General features: G+C 37.1%; 2 protein-coding genes across 2 annotated transcripts; both read right to left on the bottom strand.

The window, feature by feature from the left end:
* Positions 1–545: 545 nt before the first annotated feature.
* Positions 546–1,484, bottom strand: LOC102285158 (olfactory receptor 6C74). Its single transcript, XM_005894158.2, has one exon. It carries the CDS (start codon positions 1,482–1,484, stop codon positions 546–548), a length of 939 nt encoding a protein of 312 aa, XP_005894220.2.
* Positions 1,485–22,819: 21,335 nt separating this feature from the next.
* OR10A7 (olfactory receptor family 10 subfamily A member 7) lies at positions 22,820–23,770 on the bottom strand. Its single transcript, XM_005894159.2, has one exon. The coding sequence runs from the start codon at positions 23,768–23,770 to the stop codon at positions 22,820–22,822; it is 951 nt and encodes a 316-aa protein (XP_005894221.1).
* Positions 23,771–25,231: the final 1,461 nt, after the last annotated feature.

Below are 25,231 nucleotides of genomic sequence, written 5' to 3'. Positions count from 1 at the left end.
CTAGATTTCCTTCAATCTGTTTCTAAACATATACCAGTAGTCCAAGCCTGGTTGAAAATTTGAAACTATCAATGTGTGTAGTTTAAGAAATGCATTAAATTGGTTTGTTCCAAATTTCTATTCAGAATTCAAACTTGGAATCCACTACAGAAAAGCTGATTAGGTGATCAAATCTAGGTGGGGTACTAAACTCTGCATAGAACATACACCAAACTGAATCTCTAAATTTCTGAATGGTGGAAAGGAACATGGAAAATTGAAGTCTCACTTTATCTTCCTCTGAGGGAATTTTTAAAGGAAATCAACAGAGTCACCAAATCAAAAGGCAAATGAATATGATCATATTAAGAAATGTATATGTGATCTGAGCATGAGGATAAAATAGAAGTGAAAGTTAGACTGGGATTTTTAGGCAAGTCACAATGAACATTGTAAGTCATGGAAGATAGTAATATTATGTAAAACACAAATAGAAGAGATGTACAACACACTTCACACTTCTTGATTTATTTTACTTATAAACTCAAGAATGTCACTAATGTTGTTCACTTTATTAAGAAAGCCTCAATATTTTTGATCATGAGCTTAAAAGCATATTTCACTTGTCTGTTTCTCAGTGTATAAATAAAAGGATTCAACATGGGGGCAACAGAAGTACTGAGCAGAGCTATCCCTTTATTTAAAGACACTCTTTGCTTGGCAGAGGGTTTCACATACATGAAGATGCAACTTCCATAAGAAATGGACACAACCACCATGTGAGAAGAACATGTAGAAAAGGCTTTCCTCCTCTTTTGAGAAGAAGGTATCTTCAGAATAGTCCTAATGATGTTTGTGTAGGAGAAAATCACTAACACCAGAGTAACCAGGAGAGTTAAAATGGCTGAGAGAAGCATCATTATTTCTACTTTTTCTGTGTCTGTGCAGGAGAGTTGTAATATAGGAGATACATCACAGAAGAAATGATCTACAGTATTGGCTGCACAGAAATCAAGCTGGAGACCCACGAGGAGTGGTGGAAAAATTATTATGAAACCAGCCAACCATGACGCAAAGACCAGTAAGTTGCACACTCTGTCACTCATGATGGTCGTGTAATGCAGGGGTTTGCAGATGGCCACGTAGCGGTCACAGGACATGGCAGCCAGAAGAAAAAATTCGGTTGCACCCAAGAGAATAGTAAAAAACAGCTGTGCTGCACAATTGTTGTAAGAAATGGTCTTATCACCTGTTGCCATACTGACAAGAAATTTGGGGATGCAGACAGTTGTGAATAAGATTTCTAAAAATGAGAAATTTCGAAGAAAGAAATACATAGGTGTCTTGAGGTGTGAATATAGCAGGGTAAGGATGATGATGATTAGATTTCCAGTGACGCTCAATAAGTAAGTGAAAAAAAGGAGAAGAAAAATAACCACCTGTAATTGTGGATCATTGCTTAGTCCAAGAAGAATAAAGGTTGTTACTGTTGTGTGGTTTTTCATTGCTGACTTCTATTTAAAAAAAGAAAGAAAGAAGAATCAGAAAGGAATAACAGCCTATAAAAATGTACTCATATAATCTTTATTCAAAATTTCACTGAGTGCAATTCATGAGGTTTTTTTGTTTGTTTCCTCAAGTGTCATAAATTCATGTGTTCCCAAAGGAAAACATAGTACATTGATAATCATATAAAAATAGAAAAGAAAAAAAAAATTGTATCTTAAATTGTATATTCTGTATTTTCAAAGTTTCCAATCTATTTAGTATACATTAAATTATTTACATAACTTTCTTCTTCTTTCTTTATTAAAAGAATCATTTATGTTTATACAAATGAAAATACAAAGTGATGGAACTATCTTCTTGGGTCACAGATTCTAAAGCTACACAGAGCCTCCAAAGATCTTCAGAAAGCCATTTACTTAAGAAAGGTTAAATGTCATTATCTTCAATTTACAGGAAGATGATTAATTCTACTCTGCCAAACATCTCTTTTTGTGTTTATTACAGTTTAAGGTAAACTTTATAATTCTGAAAGTCAGATTTCACCTGAGGTGAAATTTTCACCTTTAAAAATTAACATAACTTGACCTAAATATCCCTAGCCTATATAAAGTGGGAATTACTTTTACCAAACTTCTGTAAACTTCAATATTTAAATCCTCATGACCACTTTTAGTTCTGCTTTTCCCACTCTACCTGAAGATTTGAATTTACTTTCATCTTACTCACTCTGGCTGTGCTCTTTTTTCTGATATTCACTCAAGCAGATACAAAGTATATCATCCTGAATGGAGTGTGTTATATAGCACACCTTACTAAATATCTGCAGTAATGAGCAAGGTTCTAGAATAAGGTATTTAAAACAATAAAAGATTATCTAGACATGCCTGGTGCATCACTGCTCCATGTGTCTCCCCCTGTCACCATGGGAGCCACTTCTTTTTATTCACCTCTAACCTCATTTCTTTCTGGTTCAATACATGACATTTTGAAATTCTGTTCTCCATCTTGTTTTCTTATTTTTTTATCTTCTTCAAAATCATCCTTACATCTTACATTCATCACCACAAAAGTGTATCATCAATTGTTTCTAGAGAATGAAAATATTTTCCTTAAGAATAATATGATGTCATCTCTGAAACTATTTTATCCCTATTATATTTCTATATTCCAATTGTAGACTTAATATGCAAACATCTCAAATGATTATAAATGAATACAATGCAACTAAAATTTTTGTCTTTCTTCTTTTACCTCCTTTGTTTTCTATCCTCTTCAATGGATCCTTTTTTCTAAATGTGTTTATATTCTAAGTAAAATTTATACTCAGTGAGATTTTAGAAATATAAAGTTAGTCTATTTTAAAGGTGAAATGTATAGGCAAATATCAATAAATTGTGATGAGCTATATAAACTGCCAGGGTATTTTGTCAGAGGTAGATTAATAAATGGTTGCTCTATTTTATAGGGGCTTCCCTGGTGGCTCAAATGGTATAGAATCTTCCTGCAATGCAGGAGACCCAGCTTCCATGTCTGGGTCAGGAAGATCTTCTGGAGAAGGAAATGGCAACCCACTCCAGTATCCTTCCTAGGGAATCCCATGTACAGAGGAGCCTGGCAGGCTGCAGTCCATGGAGTCACAAAGAGTTGACACAGCTAAGCAACTAGGCACACACACTAGCCTAACCTTAAATTACAACATTCTAAACAAGTATTCTAAACTCCATAACAACATTATTTTCTTCCTAATTCCTCAAATAAATTCTTGCTGGGTAAAAGTAAAATAGTCATTGTTTAACTACTATTACAGTCCCAGGGAGACTTCCCTGGTAGCTCAGCTGGTAAAGAATCGGCCTGCAATGCAGGAGACCTGGGTTCAGTCCCTGGGTTGGGAAGATCCCCTGGAGGAGGGCATGGCAACCCACTCTGGTATTCTTGCCTGGAGAATCCCCACGGACAGAGAAGCCTGGTGGGCTACCAACCAAGGGTTTGCAAAGAGTCAGACACTACTGAGCGACTAAGCACAAGCACACAGTCCCAAGGGCTTCCGTAACTGCTTTGACAATTTACAGGTACAAGATAAGAGATTCTCTTATAATATTAAAATTAGACAGCTCTTGAAAGGCTTAAATTCTATTAAATTCCATACTGACTGCTTGATAAATACAAAAATAATTTCCCAAGTTCAGTCCAGTGTCATAATCCACATTATTTACACTGACTCTGTGCACTAAAGGAACACTCATTTACAATTATCTGAGGTAAACAGCATTCATTTAATAAAGAGCATTTCTGAGATTCTGTTTAATGCTGAGAAGAATATCTATTGAAAGCCAGATTCTAGGAAATGAAAGGTTTCAAAGATTTTTTATTACAATAGAACAATTGATTCCTTCAATGTAAATTTTAAAAGTCAATTTAATGTTTATTTGTGAAAGAAAAATATTTCTAACTGCATGCCATCCTATTTCAACTGATAAACAGGGATTGAATATTTCTTCCAGTTTCATGCAATAAAGTTATTATAATTAAAATAAAAATGGACTTTTCCCCCAAACCTTAATGTCTTTAGTAGCAATTTCATTCTTGAGTTTCTTCTTTTGACATGAGTTCCAGGATAGAGGGAATTTCTAATGTTGCCTATCCACCATGTTTTTATATTTTGCTTTAACCCATCCTTTTATTTTTCATTCTTATCCAAACAACGTTAGCTTCAGTAATATGCACTCAAATGTGTAAATTCAAGGATTCTGTCACAGTAAGAAACTCAGTTTCATTTCTTCTCATTTTTTCAAGATAGGAAATATTCTCCAATTTATGTTTTATTTAACTTGGAGCATATTTTTCAAGATTAGAGCAAAACAAATAGTTTTTCTTTTTTTAAGCAGTTAAGAAAAAATAAATAAAAGGTGAAGATTTCAGGCTCCTTTTTATTTTGAAATGGTTCTGTCTTACTTGGAAAGCCCAGTTGTTTATTTTGTAGCTTTAAAATTATAGGTATCATCCTTTTTTAAGCAGTATGTCATGAGTCTCAAGAGGATTAACTGATTTAAAATATTTTTTTAAAGGAAAGTTTTCCCTGGAGAATACTGCACAAGATGTTAAGACTATATGAAAAATGACTGAATGGAGAAATTATAATCCATAAGCTCCATATCAGATCAGATCAGATCAATATAGAACAAGACAAAAACACTTTTTTTTTTTTTTTTTTTTTAAGGCAGCTCTAAGTTGTAAGAGGGCTTCCCTGGTGGCTCAGATGGTAAAGAACCTACTTGCAATGCAGAAGACAAGGGTTCAGTCCTGGGTTGGGAAGATTGCCTGGAGAAGGGAATGGCAACCCACTCCAGTATTCTTGCCTGAAGAAACCCATGGACAGAGGAGCCTGGTGGGATACAGCCCTTGGGGTCACAAAGAGTTGGACACAACTGAGGGACTACACGTTTCACTTCTCATTTTCATAAGTTGCAAACCATAGGAATTAAAAAAAATAATACTAAGTTACCCTACATGTCCATGACAAATATACATTAAAAACAAAAGAAGAAGAAAAGAAAAGTGAAAGGCACCTATCTAATTTTCAGTCCAGCAGGAAACATTTTGTAATTAGAAGATGGTGTCTGCTACAACTGCTGCTAAGTCCATTCTAACCCAATAAAGCCATTACTCCCCGTCCTGGGATTCTCCAGGCAACATTAGAGTGGGTTGCCATTTCTTGCATGAAAGTGAAAGTGAAAGTGAAGTCACTCAGTGTCCCATGGACTAAATAATCCGTCCATGGGATTTTCCAGGCAAGAGTACCGGGTTGCCATTGCCTTCTCTCATGCCACCATTCAATCCATACCTTCCACCTAGTCTTAATTAAAAATCTTCTCCTTTTAAAAAATAATCTTTGCTTCCTTCCCTCATCCAATCCATTTTCTATAGAAAAGATAAAAATATGTCCTTTAAAATTTAATTCATATTATCTCACATCATTGCTAAAATTATGTCCTGAAACCTAATTGAATGGCAAGGTACCAGGGACCAGCAAAGAATCCTTGGTATAACTCCTCACTTCCTTCCTGTCCTATCTTCACGTTCTTCCACTCTTTTCTTTTGATATTTCATTCTCGAGCTCTTTGTCACCTCTCCCCCCATCTCTGCTCTCACTCCATCACCAAACTCAAAACCTCAGATTATTTTGGGTTGGCCAAAAAGTTCATTCAGATTTTTCCTTAACATTTTCATGGAAAAGCCTGAATTAACTTTTTGGGCAACCCAATATATCTCCATAAAAAAGTCAATTTGCACAGTGACCATTTGTGAGGAGACATTTCTCTTCTCATGGATTTTATGTATAGACTTTTATTGTTTATAATTCTATCAATATTTATTTCTACATGTCATTTCTTCACTTTTTAAATCTGGTTCTCCTACAAAATTCCAGTTGCATCATAGTAGAACCTTGTCTATTATATTTTTCATCCATATAATTTTAGGATCTGAAATGACCCTGGTACTAAGTAGCAACTGAATAAATATATGTGATGAGTTAAAAATGGAATTATCTTGATAGGAGAGCTGATGAAGTTTATTCTAAAATTTTGATAAAGATAGAACAGAACAAGAAATAAGGCAAATTCACTAAATATGACCAAGCATAGCAACAGGAAGTCTGGGCAGTAAGAATGGGAGAATTTAGAGGAGATGGCACAGGAATTCTACTCAATACTCTGTAATGACCTATGCTTCAAAAAAAAAAAAAAAATAAGTTCACATGGTACAACCAAGTGTTTGCATGCCGCAACAAAAATCAAAGATCCCACGTGCCATAACTAAGACTTGGTACAGCCAAATAAATAAATAAAAATTTAAAAATTTTAAAAGTAGTTTAATTATTGTGTTACTTTTTCAACCTGAGTACTACTTTAATAAAATTGCTTTTTTAAAAAAAAATTAAAGATACATGTATGTATGCAAAGTTCAAAAAGTGAAAAATTCTGGAACTCTGACAATGAAAATTAGTAGCCTCCTGCTTCATCCCTCACCTATCATTAACTCTTATTCTCTGATACTTACAGTGTCAGTTTTTGTCCCCTTTGATATTTATTACTATTTCTTAAATGACATTTTCAGTTTATGCTATTGGATTTCTAGTATGAAAAATTAGTTATTTATTTTCTTATATCCTTAATTCTCCCTTGGGTTGGGAACATGCCCTGGAGAAGGAAATGGAAACTCACTCCAGTATTCTTGTTGGCTTCCCCAGTGGCTCAGTGGGTAAATAATCTACTTGCAATGCAGGAGACAAACAGAGGAGACTTCCCAGTATTCTTGCCTGGGTAATCCCATGGACAGAGGAGCCTGGCAGGCTACAGCCCATGGGGTTGCAAAGAGTCTGAGACAATGTAGAGACTAAATCACCACCACAAAAATAATTTCTATTAATATTTCTCATTTTTATTATATTTTTCATACTTTTATAATGATCACAAGTTTTATCATAATTTACACTATTTTGACAATTAAATTTTTTTTCAAGCTGAGCAACATCTTTGTCTACATGCTTTTTCTCTATTTAACAATATTTTGTATCCACAGGGATCAATTTACATTAAAATAATTGCATAAGTATTTACATATTTTTCAGTATTCCCAACTCAGGCCAGAATCCAGAAGTGCAGCTATATCCTCAAAAATAACAAATACATTAGGCAAGCATCCATCTTCATTTTCTCTTTCCTCAGCATCACCTGTTCTGGAACACTTTTTGCTTCCAGCCATGTCAGCATGGATTGTTTCTAGGTTCGATGTACAACTCTTGTTAGAAATGCCTGTTTCCCATATACATGAAGAGTACTTTTACCTTTCTCCTCTTTCCAAACGTGTAGTTACATGTTTGGGGGATATTTGAACTTCCTAATATTATAGTGACATTCTTTAAGGCCACAATAAAAAATTATGAGACCAAAATTTATAAATATGGAATTAGAAACATCAGATCAGATCAGCTCAGTCGCTCAGTCATGTTTGACTCTTTGCTACCCCATGAATCGCAGCACGCCAGGCCTCCCTGTCCATCACCAACTCCCGGAGTTCACTCAGACTCATGTCCATCGAGTCAGTGATGCCATCCAGCCATCTCATCCTCTGTCGGACCCTTCTCCTCCTGCCCCAATCCTCCCAGGATCAGAGTCTTTTTTCAATGAATCAACTCTTCACATGAGGTGGCCAAAGTAATGGAGTTTCAGTTTAGCATCATTGATTCTGAAATCCCAGGGCTGATCTCCTTCAGAATGGACTGGTTGGACCTCCTTGCAGTCAAGGGACTCTCAATGTCTTCTCCAACACCACAGTTCAAAAACATCAATTCTTGGCGCTCAAAATTCTTCACAGTCCAACTCTCACATCCAAACATGACCACAGGAAAACCAGTTCTTGACTAGACAAACCTTTGTTGGCAAAGTAATCTCTCTGCTTTTCAATATGCTATCTAGGTTGGTCATAACTTTCTTTCCAAGGAGTAAGTGTCTTTTAATTTCATGGCTGCAGTCACCATCAGCAATGATTTTGGAGCCCAGAAAAATAAAGTCTGACACTGTTTCCCCATCTGTTTCCCATGAAGTGGTGGGACCGGATGCCGTGATCTTTGTTTTCTGAATGTTGAGCTTTAAGCCAACTTTTTCACTCTCCACTTTCACTTTCATCAAGAGGCTTTTGAGTTCCTCTTCACTTTCTGCCATAAGGGTGGTGTCATCTGCACATCTGAGGTTATTGATATTTCTCCCGGCAATCTTGATTACAGCTTGTGTTTCTTCCAGTCCAGCGTTTCTCATGATGTAATCTGCATATAAGTTAAATAAACAGGGTGACAATATACGGCCTTGACAAACTCCTTTTCCTATTTGGAACCAGTCTGTTGTCTCATGTCCAGTTCTAACTGTTGGTTCCTGACCTGCATACAAATTTCTCAAGAGGCAGATCAGGTGGTGTGATATTCCCATCTCTTTCAGAATTAGAAACATACATGGATGTTATTTAGAATAAGGAAAATCACAGCAAGCCACACATTAATTAAGCTATTAAAATCATAAAATGCAGAAGTGAAAATAAGGTCTGTTCTACTTTACTTCAACTTAGTAAACAAGGTCCCACACAGTGAACACAGGGTTGCCACTACCAGGACCAATACAAACCCAGAGACGGGGCTGAACAAGGGAAAATAAAAATGCTGCAAACCTCTCCTATGGTTTCAGTTTATTTTTCTTTATTCAACACTTTCTTGATTGTTATAAACATTTGCTTGTGTCCAGAGTTCCAGAATAATTGATTCTGAAATTTTGGCTCGATATGTCTGTATTTCTGTGATGTTACATCCAGTAGAAAAATCTGAATGAAATGTTTGGCCAACCCAACACTACAGTTAGAACTGGACATGGAACAACAGACTGGTTCCAAATAGGAAAAGGAGTACATCAAGGCTGTATATTGTCACCTGCTTATTTAACTTATATGCAGAGTACGTCATGAGAAATGCTGGGCTGGAAGAAGCACAAACTGGAATCAAGATTGCTGGGATAAATATCAATAACCTCATATATGCAGATGACACCACACTTATGGCAGAAAGTGAAGAGGAACTAAAAAGCCTCTTGATGAAGGTGAAAGAGAAGAGTGAAAAAGTTGGCTTAAAACTCAACATTCAGAAAATGAACATCATGGCCTCTGGTCCCATCACTTAATGGGAAATAGATGGGGAAACAGTGGAAACAGTGTCAGACTTTATTTTGGGGGGCTCCAAAATAACTGCAGATGGTGACTGCAGCCATAAAATTAAAAGACACTTACTCCTTGGAAGGAAAGTTATGACCAACCTAGATAGCATATTGAAAAGCAGAGAGATTACTTTGCCAACAAAGGTCCATCTAGTCAAGGCTATGGTTTTTCCATTGGTCATGTATGGATGTGAGAGTTGGACTGTGAAGAAAGCTGAGCACCAAAGAATTGATGCTTTTGAACTGTGGTGTTGGACAAGACTCTTGAGAGTCCCCTGGACTGCAAGGAGATCCAAACAGTCCATTCTGAAGGAGATCAGCCCTGGGATTTCTTTGGAATGAATGATGCTAAAGCTGAAACTCCAGTACTCTGGCCACCTCATGTGAAGAGTTGATTCATTGGAAAAGACTCTGATCCTGGGAGGGATTGGGGGCAGGAGGAGAAGGGGACAACAGAGGATGAGATGGCTGGATGTCATCACCGACTTGATGGACGTGAGTCTGAGTGAACTCTGGAGTTGGTGATGGACAGGGAGGCCTGGCGTGCTGCCATTCATGGGGTCACAAAGAGTCGGACATGACTAAGTGACTGAACTGAACTGAATACTACAGGAAAAAGTGGATACCCAAATACCATCAAAATAATTATGTTCTGTGCTAAATTATCAAAAGATTAATTTAGTAATCCAGTTTCAAGGAGCCAAGTACAAGCTGATAGCACATTTTGCTGTACATAATGATCAGGCAATGAAACAGTCTGAACCACAACAGAGTAGTCACAAAACATAGGAATATAAAATTTGGAAGATCCCCAAAAGTGTCAAAAAATAATTAGCTACACTCTAGGAAATCGTTTAGTCTCTCATCACAGCATGTTATTTCTACACATATTTCTACACAAAATTATTTATACTTTTCATGGGCTACCCTGGTGTCTCAGTTGGTAAAGAATTCGCCTGCAATGCGGGAAACCTGGGTTCAATCCCTGGGTTGTGAAGATCCCCTGGAGAAGGGAAGGGCTACTCACTCCAGTATTCTGGCCTGGAGAATTCCATGGACTGCATAGTTCATAGGGTCGCAAAGAGTCAGAAATGACTAAGCAACTTTCACTTCACTTCATACTTTTCACATTTTATTTTTCCATCAGTATCTGAATTTAACTTACAACTCTTATAACCACCAAACAGTGTTCATTTATTTAACACAGAAAATCTCATTTATTATTTTTAATAAGTATCTTATTTTTTGCTAAATGTATTAACCTGCAGATATATTTATTATATTGTTTTATCTTTAGTCCAAGGAATGAGTTTACACTTTCAAAATCTGTATCATATAAAAGGACAGAACTTTAAGAAAGCTGAGTGAAACAGAAACCAAAAATGCTTTCCTTTATCATCTTCCTTATGATACATGGGAAAATATGTGTACTATTTATGATTTGTAATTCCTTCAACTCATTTATTGTTGTACAAACCATAGGAAGTAGGCTTGTATATCCAAGTGATTTTTGAAACCTGGGTTAGGTATTTTTTGTCATTAATATGTTGGTCATTTCCCCAAGAGTCAGCAGTCTTCTATACCTTCTTATGGCCCTTATTGTATTATTTTTGGAAATATCTACATTTCCTTTAACTCTTTAGTTCTACTGTTTTTGTACACTTGAGTATTTTGCCATTTATAAACTGGTTAGATTTATTCACACAGACATTTCTCAAATCAGCCCTTTTAAGGAATGATGCTGAAACTCAGAAATCCTGGGAAAGACTTAAAATGAGATTGGAAAATTGTGGATGTGAGTTTGATCTCCAGGATGATGAATATTGCACTATATGTATCTCAGGAGACAGATCAAAAAAACTATTGCTACAACTTACATCAAAGTATTTTGCCTATGTTCTCTTCTAGGAGTTTTATGGTTTCAGGACTTACATTTAGGTCTTTAATCCATCATTTTCAGTTTATTTTTGTATATGGTGTGAGGAAATGTTCTAATCTCATTCTTTTACATGTAGCTGCCCACTGTATTTTCTTGCCTCCTTTATCACAGATTAATTGACCATAAATGTATGGATTTATTTCTGGACTCTGTATTCTGTGCCATTAATCTCTGTGTCCCTTTTTTTTTGTTTGTTTTGTTCCAGTACAATACTTTCTCTCTCTCTCTCTCTCTCTCTCTCTCTCTCTTTTTCGCCTGTGCCAAGCAGCTTACAGATCTTTGTTCCCCAACCAGGAACCAAACCCAGGCCCCTGCAGTGAAAGTGCTGAGTCCCAACCACTGGACTACCAGGAAACTCCCACCATACTGCTTTAATTAATGTAGTCTAAAGTCTAGGACAGTTATGCTTCCAGTTTTCTTTTTTTTTCTAAAGATTAATATAGCAATTTGAGATCTTCTGTGGTTCCATATAAATTTTAAGAGTATCAGTTCTAGTTTTGGGGAAAATGTCAGGGGTATTTTGATACAGTTGCATTAAATCTTTAGACTGTTTGGGTAGTCTCTAACAACTATTGTATCTTAAAACTATTCATGCTTCCAATCCAAGAACACAAGATATCTTTCCTTCTTTATCATTTTCAAATACCTTCATCATTTTTTACAGTTCTCAAAGTATAGTATAGTAACCACTTCCTTGGTTAAGTTTATTCCTAGGTATTTTTATTGGAATTTCATTGAAACAATTTTTGGTTGAACTGACATAACAGTATTGAGTCTTCCAATTCATGAACAACAATAATAAATATGAGAATAGAACAAGGAAAAAATCCTGCAGTACAGAGTTTATATTATGCATTTAAAGAAAAAGTCATGAGTATGTATATATATATATGAGTATGCATGCATATATTGGCACTAATAATAAAGAACACCACTGTCAATGAAGGAGACATAAGAAATGTGGGTTCAATCCCTGGGTCAGAAGGATCCCCTGGAGGAGGGCATGGCAACCCACCTCAGTATTCTCTCCTTGAGAATCCCATGGACAGAGGATCCTGGCAGGCTGCAGTCCATAGGGTCACAAACAGTTGGACACAGCTGAAGTGATTTAGCACAGCACATATATGTATCCAAAGAAGTAGGTTAGCTTTATATAAAGATATTAATGGATACAAAATTCCATGATTAGAAGCATCATCATATATGTTGTCCTTCCAACTGTTGCCCTATCTTCTGTTCTCCAAATCCCTGTACAGAAGCCTATAATATGTTACTAACTCCACTACTTTCCTAGCCTGAAAATACACTTGTTATTCTTTTTCTCTTGCCTTGTAAAGTCAAGGAATTATCAAATAACTTCTTTGTGATTTCTTTTTAACTCTTCTTTTTATTTTCAGTCTTCCCTATTACTATAACCTGGAGTGGAAATCACACACTTGCTGTGCTACGTGTGTGCTAAGTCACTTCAGCCGTGTATGACTTTGTGACCCTATGCACTGTAGCACACCAGGCTCCTCTGTCTGTGGGATTGTCCAGGCAAGATTACTGAAGTGGGTTCCCATTTCCTTTTCCAGGGATTTCCTTTTCCAGGGCATCTTCTGTGTCTCAACCCAGTGCCAATCAAACCTGGTCTGTCTCCTGTGTTTGTGTTCTCCCATTTTTACTTGCCTGGTGGCTCAGGCGGTGTCTGTCAGTTCTTTCACCACCTGGAGTGCCACCTGCTAGAAAATCCCATGGATGGAGGATATCCTAGTTGGTCTATCTGAATGAGCGACCACTTTCACTTTCTCCCATTTTAAAGTTCACATTTGTACCACATTTAATGTTCATATATTTGTACCACATGTAAAGTTCACATTTGTACCACATTTAATGTTCACATATTCACATCTCTCTCCTTTTAATGTTGTAATTATCTTTTTTGAAAACCACCCCATTAACCACACACTATTTCTAATATAATACCTGAGTTGACTCAAATTGGAAAAATTACTCTTTTAGGAAACCTGCCCTTGATCATGGGGACATTCTCAAGTACAAGATATGCTGGGACAATACCACTTCCCAGAACTGGGATGGTAAAAACGGTTATTTTCAGGGAGGAGGAGGAGGCTATGGTTTTCCAGGGTCATGGGATGTGAGAGTTGGACTGTGAAGACATGCCAAGATGCTTTTGAACTGTGGTGGATTGATTTTGATAACCAGTCCATTCAAAACCAAGGAATGATGCAAAACTCCAGTACTTTGGCCAAAAAAAAAAAAACACTCTGATGCTGGGAGGGATTTGGGGGCAGGAGGAGAAGGGGATGACAGAGGATGAGACGGCTGGATGGCATCACCGACTCGATGGACGTTAGTTTGAGTGAATTCCGGGAGTTGGTGATGGACAGGGAGGCCTAGTGTGCTGCAGATCATGGGGTTGCAGAGTCGGACATGACTGAGTGACTGAACTGAACTGAACGTTGTTTCTTTTTACAGAACAAACTAAATTTATTTAATAAGAAAGCTTGATATCACTCATGAAAGAAGATAAGGTCATAGGGTTTGGGCTGAAAGGTGGGTCAAGGAAATGATTGATAGGTGAATTTGCCATAAAAAAATGAGTAAGAAAATAACAATTACATTTCTAACAACTATGCTGCAGTTTCCTCATCTGTAAAATGGAGATTATATTAGCATTTACTTTAGTTTACTGGGATATATAAGCACATAGTCAGTGCTATATAAGTGTTAAGCTCTAATATTATTCTATTCTGAGCCAGCTTTCACATATTAGATAGGTTCACTAGGAAAAGTGAAAGTTGCTCAGTCATGTCCGACTCTTTGTGACTCCATGGATGTCCATGGAATTCTCCATGCCAGAACACTGGAATGGGCAGTCGTTACCTTCTCCAGGGGATCTTCCCAACACAGGGATTGAACCCAGGTCTCCCACATTGCAGGCAGACTCTTTACCAGCTGAGGTACAAGGGAAGCCCAAGAACAGTGGAGTGAGTAGCCTATCCTTTCTCCAGTGGATCTTCACAACCCAGGAATCCAGCCAGGGTCTCTTATATTGCAGGTGGATTCTTTATCAACTGTGCTATCAGGGAACTATCAACTTTGCAACTGTGCAGTTAAGTGTTATTCAGATGGAAATGGATAGAGGACCTATTTTTATCAACTGCCAACTCTAATTTCTCCAAATATATATAATAAGCATAAAGGAAGATGTTTTGATATTCTGTTTCTTTGCATATTTTCCATGAATACCCAATATCAGAGTGCAACCCTTGTTTTATTTTTTTAATTTAATTTTATTTAACTTTACAATATTGTATTGGTTTTGCCATATATCAAAATGAATCTGCCACAGGTATACATGTGTTCCCTTTATTTTCTTATCTACAGTTTTTAAATATATAGTATATAGTGACTAACACTAATACTATCTATGATTATTATCAATCAATTTTTATTATAAACCTCAGTAAATGAGTATTTTATTTGCTATAAAGTAATTTACAATATAGACTATACTAAGAATCAGAGCAGAAGGGGACAACAGAGGATGAGATGGTTGGATGGCATCACTGACTCAATGGACATGGGTTTGGGTGGACTCTGGGAGTTGGTGATGGACAAGGAGGCCTGGCATGCTGCAGTTCATGGGGTCAAAAAAGAGTCGGACACTGAATGAGCAACTGAACTGAACTGAACTGAAGAACAGTAGTATTTGTGGGTTAATGAGATTGTTGTATTTCCTAACTAAAGCTATGATTCATGCCATGATCAATGTAAAGTCAGACTCAGATTGTAAAAGAGTCCAAGTAGAAGACAGAAAAAATATTTGAAGCTTGAAGATGGAGTTAATATTCAGAGAGACAGACAGATGAAGGGAGGTAGATTTCAATAAATCAGGTGCATAGTATTAAGGTAAGTATAGGAAATAGGCTCTGCTACAGTGGCTCTGAGGGCTTCCCTGGTGGCTCAGCAGTAAAGAATCCACCTGCAATGCAGGAGACCTGGGTTCAATCCCTGGTGGGAGAAGATCCCCTGGAGGAGGGCATGGCAACTCACTTCAGGATTCTTGACTGGAGAATCCCATGGACAGAGGAGCCTGCTGGGCCATAGTCCATAGAGTCACAAAAAGTTGGACATGATTGAAGCCACTGAGCATGCACGCACACACAGTGGCTATAAATGGCTAATATTTATAGCTTCTCTGTACCATGCTGCACAGCACAAACAATTTCAGTGGTAGTTATGGGTGGTTCTGACAGATGTTTTCTTAATTTCATTATCTGAAATTAGTTATGCATCTTTTATCACTTTGTCATTTCTATATAACAAATCTTTCCTAAACTTAGTGTCTGAAAACAACAAACTTCTGTTATTTCTCATGAGTCTATGGTCCAGCTAGGAGGTTCTGTTAATATGGTCTGGATTTTCCCACATTTAGGGAAATCAATTGGCTATAAGCTGATCTAGAATGCTTCAGTTGGGATGAAGGAGCTCTGCTTAAATATATCTTTCTTTTTTTGCAGTTCCAGTGTTCTTGCCTGATTCCCAGGACGGAGAAAGCCTGGTCTGCAGTCCATGTCTCACACGACTGAAGTGACTTAGCAGCAGCAGCAGTCTTGTCTTGTGTCTCGTGAGAATCACATGGTCCAAGAGATAGAGGATGTGTGCTTGGTTTCTTGACTCTTACACTTTAGTACACATTTCTTTAGTCACATTCTTTTCACAAGAGCAAGTCAAAAGTCTAGATTAGATTCAAAGGATGGAAAAAACTAGGCATTTCTCCAATGGAGATGAAGAATCACATTCTAAAGAATATGACCACCTGTCTATTCATCACCACACAGTTAATGAGGAATTACCTAATTACTTTCAAAACTGTGATGTGTATTAGTACATCCTAGGGCTTTTGCAATCAAATTACCACAAAGGAAGTGGCTTAAAATAATTGAAATTTACTCTCTCACAGATCAAGGAGGCAAGAAGTCTGAAACCAAGCTGTGAGCAGGATGGGAACTTGCCAACAATCCCGGTGTTCCTGGCATATAGCTACATCTCTTCAGCTTCTGCCTCCATCTTCACATGGCTGTGTTTTTACAGGTCTGTATATCTCTGTGTCTCTAAATCTTTCCTTATATAATGACACTATTTATTGAATTTATCACCTACTCTAATCCATTAGAGCTTCCCTTGTGGCTCAGCTGGTAAAGAATCTGCCTGAAAAGCAGGAGACTTAGGCTCAATCCCTGTGTTGGGAAGAATCCCTGGAGAAGGGAAAGACTACCCACTCCAGTATTCTGGTCTAGAGAATTCCATGGACTGTATAGTCCATGGGGTTGCAAAGAGTCAGACATAACTGAGTGACTTTCACTTTCAATCCATTATAACCTCATCTTCATCTGATTATAAATACTCTATTTCCAAATAAGGTTCAGGGGGACTTCCAGAGTGATCATATCTTTTATATGGGGGTACACAACCCTATATGTGAGACAGTATATAGAACCACAAGAGGATGATTTGAGAGAATGGCATTAAAACATATATTCTATCAAATCGCCAGTCCAGGTTCTGCAGGATACAGAAGAAATGGTATGGGGACAAATTCTCACCCGTTATATATGAAAACCAATACAATATGTTAAGTAAAAAAAAATAATAATAATTTTAAAAAGTGCTTAAGAGAAATCAAATTCTCTTATATATGATTGTTACATATATATGCAAAAAAATGTGCCTCTCATTTCAAAATGTTCATTTCATAGGCTTCTGTCTAAGATATTTTGATGGAACTTATAAATAAATTCAATCAAATGACATTTGCTTCCTGAATTGTTTGATTTTTTATTCATTAGAATTTTTCATTTTTAAAAAATAAACTGACTTTTGATGATTTACATAGGAGAAATATTCAAAACATATTTAGAAGCCTACTGCATAGAAATGGAAAGGAAAATGTAAAAAAAAGCAAGACTGTTGTGAAATTTAAATTTATACTCCAGAATCAGTTGTATAACTACTCTGCTGTGGCACAACTATCATCTGAATGCATGGCTTAAGCTTGCACCCCAAGTACTGGACACAGGGACCTGCCACAGTCACTGTGGTCTCCTTTGTTCCTGGACGCTGGGAGCCACTGGCTTCATGTGAATCCCTACTGTCCTATCTCTTTACACGGTTAAATTGCAATTCAAAATATGATTAATTGAGCTTAAGTTACCTATGTTCAAACTAGCCATAAGGGAATCTGGTAAAACATGATCCATCCGGCCTTCATCTCTTCTCCATGGTAGATGGTTTCTTCCTTGCCTTTAGAATCATAAAATGAGGAGTCCAGAGGCTAAGTGATCCATAAATAACTCCTGCCCCCTCCTTTCTGGATATATTAAATTGTAATAGCACAATAAAAGCTCAAATGACTTTGCCAAAAACATGGACAGAAATGAAAATTCATGGAAGATAAATACTTACTCAGTATTGGGTTCAGAATTCAAATTAGTGATTATCTAACAAGTCTGTAGGTTTTATTTCACAGTGAATCACCATGTTACATACATTTAATTCTCTATAACTACCTGAACTTTCACAGAACTCACTATCAGTATTTATAATAAGTTTATAAATGTGCATGTATTTGTTATTATAATATTGACTTTGGAGGTTAATAATTTTGCTTTATGTCATCATTATATAGTTGTATTTTTACTAGCTAATTGTTCTTAAGTCATACCTCTTAACCAAATCTAAAATTCCTTTAGGACAGTTTTATTTATTTCATGTTAAAATATAAACTATGATATACATTGGATTGAATTCATTAATTTCACTAGAGTACCACTGAAATAAACCACACAAACTTTTTAAGCTATACTGAAATATATGAAATATGTTTGATCACTTTTTCTTCTTACCTCAGCTCCCATATATGTAACAGGATTGGATACTATGCAAACTAACCAATCTAGCTAATTCTTTTCTTATGTGTACCAGGTTTGGCATTGGAGGACACCCTCTAATACGCAAAGTTAAGGACATTTAAAGGAAATATTTCCAGAATTGCTTGTAAATAACAATGTGGGGACATATATTTGAAAGCCATCTATGAAACTGAAAACAAAGGAAGGACTCTATGCAAAACATTTTCTGCAAAAATGTCAATGATATCATCATAGTAACAGTGATAAAAATATTTGGCCCAAAGTAAACCCTGGGGCTTCCCTTGTAGCTCAGTCAGTAAAGAATCCACCTGCAATTCAGGAGAACCGGTTCAATTCCTGGGTTGAGAAGATTCCACTGGAGAAGGAAATGGCAACCCCTTTCTTGCCTGGGAAATCCCATGGACAGAGGAGCCTGGTGGGTTACAATCCAAGGGGTTGCAAGAGTCAGACACAACTGAGAGAATAAACCACTACAACAAATCCAGGAATTACTGTTAGTAAAGAAAATGTTAGACACCACTGGTTTGAGAGGAAAAAGTCATCAAATCAATCTTTTCAATCATAACTCTAGATATAATAATGACTTCATTAATTAGCTTTTGGAACTTTAAAGAATGCCCCTGGTGGCTCAGTGGATAAGAATTCGCCTGCCAATGCAGGGAACACGTGGTTCCATCCCTGGTCCAGGAAGATTTCACATTCTGTAGAGCAACTGAGCCCATGCTCCATGGCTCCTCTAGAGCATGGAGGCAACAAGAGAAACCATCACAATGAGAAGCCCACGCACCACGAGGAAGAACAATCCCCACTTCATGCAACTAAAGAAAGCCTGTGAGTAGCAGTGAAGACCCAGTGCAGCCAAAATAAATAAATAAAAATTTATAAAAACAGAAAAAAAATCAACTTCAAAAAGTTTAATTTATTTATTATTTTTTCTTTTTGAGCTGAAAAGAGTTTTTTATGTAAAACATCTTGCAATTAAATCTATTTTTTGGGGGGGGAGAATTTCTTTTTTTTAAAATATTATACATGTTTTAATGCCATTCTCCCAAATCATCCCCCCTCCTTTCAGTTAAGCAACTTTTATCAATTTTAATAAAACTATTTGAAACATAATAATTATAAATTCTCTGTAAAAACCTTGTAGACTATCAATCACACAGAATATGCAATAGGTATATGATTTATGAACATTTTTTCTTTCATCTTATAGAAAAATTAATTTGCATTTCAGTCAGAAGGGAATATATGCATATGTGGGGTCCATCCCATATTTTCTGTTAGTCTCTAAGAGTCGCTGAGCATCTTCACTTTCACTTCTCACTTTCATGCCCTGGAGAAGGAAATGGCAGCCCACTCAGTGTTCTTGCCTGGAGAATCCCAGGGACAGCGGAGCCTGGTGGACTGCCATCTATGGAGTCGCTCAGAGTTGGACACGACTGAAGTGAACTTAGCAGCAGCAGCAACAATTTTATCAAACAAACAGATAGTGTTTACCATGTATCAGGTGCTCTCATAAGTTCTTTTACTATATTGCTTATTTTATTCTTCTTTATATTTGATTACACTGGTTTATTAAATGCATACACATGCACTACTCAATAGATTTAACAATCTCAAAATTTACTTCTGAGTCACATAAAGCTAGTAGGAAACCACTGCAATAGAGTCTTGCCAGAGGGTCACTGAACTTAGTAACATTAATTTTAAAATATTTGAGTTAGGCTTAAAAAATTAAAAGGCCACTGAAAGACAAATATTTAAAGGAACTGATATTTCCTGCCCCAAATTCCCATTACATTCAAAGGATACAAACTTCAGTGAATCACAGTTAAACTAAAATAGTCAACAAAAGTTGGAAATTTGAGATGACTTTTAAATTTTCTTGAAAATTGACAAAGAATGATTGAGAGTCGTTATTGCTTAAAGAAAAAAATTGTAAAATTAAAATAAAAAAAAAAACCACTGGCTAACAAAGACTTAGAGCAACTGATATCATTATATATAAATTGCATATTCAAAGTCAATATATCCTTATGCTAGTAGAAATATGAGATTTTTCAAAAATTAAATTATTCATTTTGTTCTTCTATGCTGTCCCAAGGTGCTTTGATGCCTGAAAGGCCAAATTACCATTAAGTGGGGACTTTATCATGATGAAAATGTGACTAGAGACTTTTAAGAGGTTAAGATATTGGACTTCAAATTCAAAAGAGTATGAATTCAAATTCTCAGGACCAGCTCTGCATAACTCTTTGCCTTTTCAAATTAATTTTCTGACCCTAATTTTTCTTTTACAAAAAATAAAAGCAAAAGAAAATCTATCTCTTGGCTTGTTGCAGGTGCATTTATTAAAGGCAGTGACTTGAAAAATCATGTTATCTCTTACTAACTTTACTATTTTTCACTTACAATATTGTCAAGCAAATTGTTGTTTAAATTCTAATAGCTGATTGAGGTGCTGGAGAACTCTTGAGAGTCCCTTAGACTTCAAGGAGATCAAACCAGTCAATCCTAAAGGAAATCAATCCTGAATATTCATTGGAAGGACTGATGCTGAAGCTGAAGCTCTAATACTTTGGGTACGATATGAAGAGCTGACTCATTGGAAAAGATCCTTATGCTGGGAAAAGATTGAAGGCAAAGGAGAAGGGAACAGCAGAGGATGAGATGATTAGACAGTGTCACCAATTCAATGGACATGAATTTGAGCAACTTCTGGAATACAGTGAAGGACAGGGAGGCCTGGATTCATGGGGTCAACAAGGAGTCAGACACAACAACTGAACAACAACAACAACAACAAATAGCTGATTAATCCAAATTAATAGCAGATTTAGCCAATGATCAAAGAAGTCCAGAAGCATGTTAACAAATATTAAAACTAAGGTAATTTTTTAAGTAACCTCATTTAAACCCACCACACTTATAAAGGATTTGCACCATGAATTTTTGGCAACTACAAATCTCTACCTTTCATTATCTTTTAAAAATTCACTTAAAACACATTACATGATAGTCTTTGCATCACATTAAATGCAGAATATACAGTGGTTTGTGGCAGATATTTTCCTTTACCTTCCATAACTTTTCCCACCCTGATCTGTGCTCCAGAAGGCTTTCCATTATATTGCACCAGTGGACACTCTTGCCCTCTGTCTCAAATTGGTTTGAAGGATTGTCCATTATTCATTGCAAAAACCAATGGAATACTAATTAACCTCTGTTTAAAATAAATTTGATTAAAAAAAGGAAAGATACCAGCAGTAGATGTAAGAGAGTCAGAGCAGAATTAGGCTGAGATGGTTGCCTTTCTCTACTAAAGAAAAAAGCTTCCAATGAGCAGCTTTTTCTTAGAGTTTTAACATTCTCTAAAGCAAATGGCAACCCACTCCAGTACTCTTGCCTGGAAAATCCCATGGACAGAGAAGCCTGCTGGACTGCAGTCCATGGGATCGCAAAGAGTCGGACACGACTGAGCAACTTCATTTTTTCTTTTCAAAGCTCCAGTAAATACCTCTTCTCTTTGCCTTTCAGATCAAGAGACATAGCATTTCCATCATATGAGCTGCCCCACAATTTGTTAATCAGTTGAGTTCAGATGCTCAGTCGTGTCCGACTCTTTGCGACCCCATGAACTGCAGCATGCCAGGCCTCCCTGTCCATCACCAACTCCCAGAGTCTACCCAAGCCCTTGTCCATCGAGTCAGTGATGCCATCCAACCATCTCATCCTCTGTCAACCCCTTCTCCTCCTGCCCTCAATCTTTCCCAGCATCAGGGTCTTTTCAAATGAGTCAGCTCTTCGCATCAGGTGGCCAAAGTATTGGAGTTTCAGCTTCAGCATCAGTGTTCAAAAGCATCAATTCTTCAGCGCTCAGCTTTCTTCACAGTCCAACTCTCACATCCATACATGACCACTGGAAAAACCATGGCCTTAACTAGATCGACCGTTGTTGGCAAGTGATGTCTCTGCTTTTTAATATGCTGTCATAACTGGTCATAACTTTCCTTGCAAGGAGTAAGCGTCTTTCAATTTCATGGCTGCAGTCACCATCTGCAGTGATTTTGGAGCCCAGAAAAATAAAGTCCGCCACTGTTTCCACTGTTTCCCCATCTATTTCCCATGAAGTGATGGGACCAGTTGCCATGATCTTAGTTTTCTGAATGTTGAGCTTAAGCCACCTTTTTCACTCTCCTCTTTCACTTTCATCAAAAGGCTCTTTAATTCCTCTTCACATTCTGCCATAACGGTGGTGTCATCTGCATATCTGGAGTTATTGAGATTTCTCCCAGCAATCTTGATTCCAGCTTGTGCTTCTTCCAGCCCAGCGTTTCTCATGATGTACTCTGCATATAAGTCGAATAAGCAGGGTGACAATATACAGCCTTGACGTACTCCTTTTCCTATTTGGAACCAGTCTGTTGTTCCACGTCCAGTTGTAACTGTTGCCTCCTGACCTGCATACAGGTTTCTCAAGAGACAGGTCAGGTGGTCTTTTTTGTGAATTTTTGAATAATTCCTTCATAAAGGAACTCAGTTATCCCCATCTGAACTGGGACTCTGACTGAGACGCTGAGATCCACCCATCATAGTAGGTGACCCTGACAAAGTAAGAGCAAATCTTCCACTCCTTCACAGCTTTTGTTCATGGGTTCTGGTGCCCCTACTTTGTCTAGAAAAACTTGACACAATTTAATTCAAAGCACACCTAACTTCTGCAAGACTTTTCGAGTGAATGTCCTCTTGACTGCCCCCTTCACTTCATTGTTCCTTAGGCTGTAGATGATGGGGTTTAACATCGGTGTGATGACAGTGTAGGACAATGATACTAGCTTCTTGCTCTCGGGAGACTGTTTGGATTTGGGCCGTAGGTAGGTCAAGCTGGCTGTTCCATAGAAAAGGGATACCACAATGAGGTGAGATGAACAAGTGGAGAATGCCTTCTGGCGACCGGTAGCAGAGGGCATCATCAGGATGGTTTTAATAATGCGAGTGTAGGAGACCAAAATGAGGGAAAAGGGAAACATAATAAATAATAGTGTGGAGGCAAGTGCTTGCATTTCATATATGGTTGTATCCTCAGTGACTAGTTTCAACACTGGGGGACCATCACAAAAGAAGTGGTCTATGGTGCTTGGTCCACAGAAAGGATGGGCCATCAACCAAGCTGTCTGTAGCATAGACACGGGAACACCAGACATCCAAGAACCTACAGCCATCCACAAACATAGGGACCTATTCATTATGACTGAATAGCGGAGAGGATTACAGATGGCTACAAAGCGATCATAAGCCATCATAGAGAGGAGGAAACATTCAGAGCTGCCAAAGAAGAAAAAGAAGTACATCTGGGTACCACAGCCTACAAAAGAGATGCTTTTCCTTGGGGATACTAGATCTACCAACATCTTTGGCACCATGACCAAGGTGAAACAGATTTCAAGAAGTGACAAGTTCCTGAGAAAGAAGTACATGGGTGTTTGAAGAGCAGGATCCACAATGGTAACTGTGACAATAAGGAAGTTACCCAACAAAGTGACTGTATAGATGACCAGGAACAAAACAAATAGGGAATGTTGCATCTCAGGCTTGTTTGTAAAACCATGAAGAATAAATTCAGTCACTTGGGTGTGATTTTCACAGATCATATCTTAGACCAGTTTCTCTCTAATAATCAAAATATATGTGTCAAAGGATCAAAAAATATTCTTTAAATGTATATATAATATCAAATATAATAATAAAATCTATAAGTGTATCTTTGTTCTCAGTTGTCTTACCATTCTATTTCTCTGAAACAGAATGTCTACAATAAGACTAAATCAGAGCAAAGAAATAATTTGCATGAATACCACTAATTGCTTGTCACCTAGGTGCAGTTTGTCTCTCACCAGTGATGACAGTCTGCAGCTCATGTTCTTCATCAGAGGCATGTTATTTTTCAGGATGAAGTAGAAAGAGTTTGGGCAGCTAATAACTAAAATAGAATCACTTAATAATTTTAAAAAATATATCCAAGAGGTATTCAAGAGGCAAAAGATAAAAATTGGGCTAGTTTGACTTTTTAAATCAGATTATAAATGACATATTTCTACCAAATGGAGTGCATTTTATACAATACACTACTTCATCCAGTATACATACACATATATACATCTATACATATATACACATATAAATTATATACACATGTAGGTACACATATATGTATATATGAGGGAACCTTAGTAAATAAACATAGATAAACAAATAAGCATAACAGGTACTTATGATTTTAGTAGTTTGTGCAGTCCTCACGGGACTGCCAATTTATGTAATTTTTCACGGTGCCTCTTGAAGCATAATTTCACATCACTGGGCCCCAGTTCTTACTATGCACACAAGTATAGTCATATCATTTGAATTGGGCTTTATAAAAATAGCAAACTTCTGAACAAACATAACCTGCAATCCAGAAGTCCTCCTTCCAGCATTCATCTCAATTCTAATCCATCAAAATAGTTCGACTTCCCACTGTGTTGTGACTTTGTTAAATTAACATATGTTAAATGGAGCTCAGGGGTGTAGGATGGTGAGCACTGATTCAACAAAAGATCACAAAGGAAAGTCAAATGAAGTTTATTACTCAGATTCTGGAGGAGGAGCTATAGGAGGAAGTCAAGGCAAGAGTGCAGGCATAAAGAAACACTGAATGTGGGGTATATGCCTTTATTATGATCCAAAGGTGGAGTATTTTGAAGTTCCTTGGCTGAGGCCAGACTGGTTAATTCAAACCAAAAAATGCAGGATTTTGGTATGCTTCCCATGAGTTTTTTTTTCTAAGGGGGTACAAGGAAAAGGCTTTCCCTGGGAGACAGGGGCGACTGTTTATAACAAGGACATTTGGGGTATCATATCAGAAAGTTACATTTACTTATGACTCTTGGGCTTTTATCTAGAGTATGTGTTCAGGGGAGTGGTTAATATCGGTTTAAAGTCCCTGCAAATCAGGGACCGATAATGAGTCAGCAGCATTATGAAATAATTTACTAAATTCTCAATAGACTGTCAGTTTTCTCCAAAACTGCATGGACAAAGTGGGAGCTAGTCCCTTACTACTGTGTATCCAC

The sequence above is a fragment of the Bos mutus genome, chromosome 5, assembly GCF_027580195.1.
Source record: "Bos mutus isolate GX-2022 chromosome 5, NWIPB_WYAK_1.1, whole genome shotgun sequence".
NCBI classification, from domain to species: domain Eukaryota; kingdom Metazoa; phylum Chordata; class Mammalia; order Artiodactyla; family Bovidae; genus Bos; species Bos mutus.
This window is presented reverse-complemented; position numbering and strand designations above follow the sequence as displayed.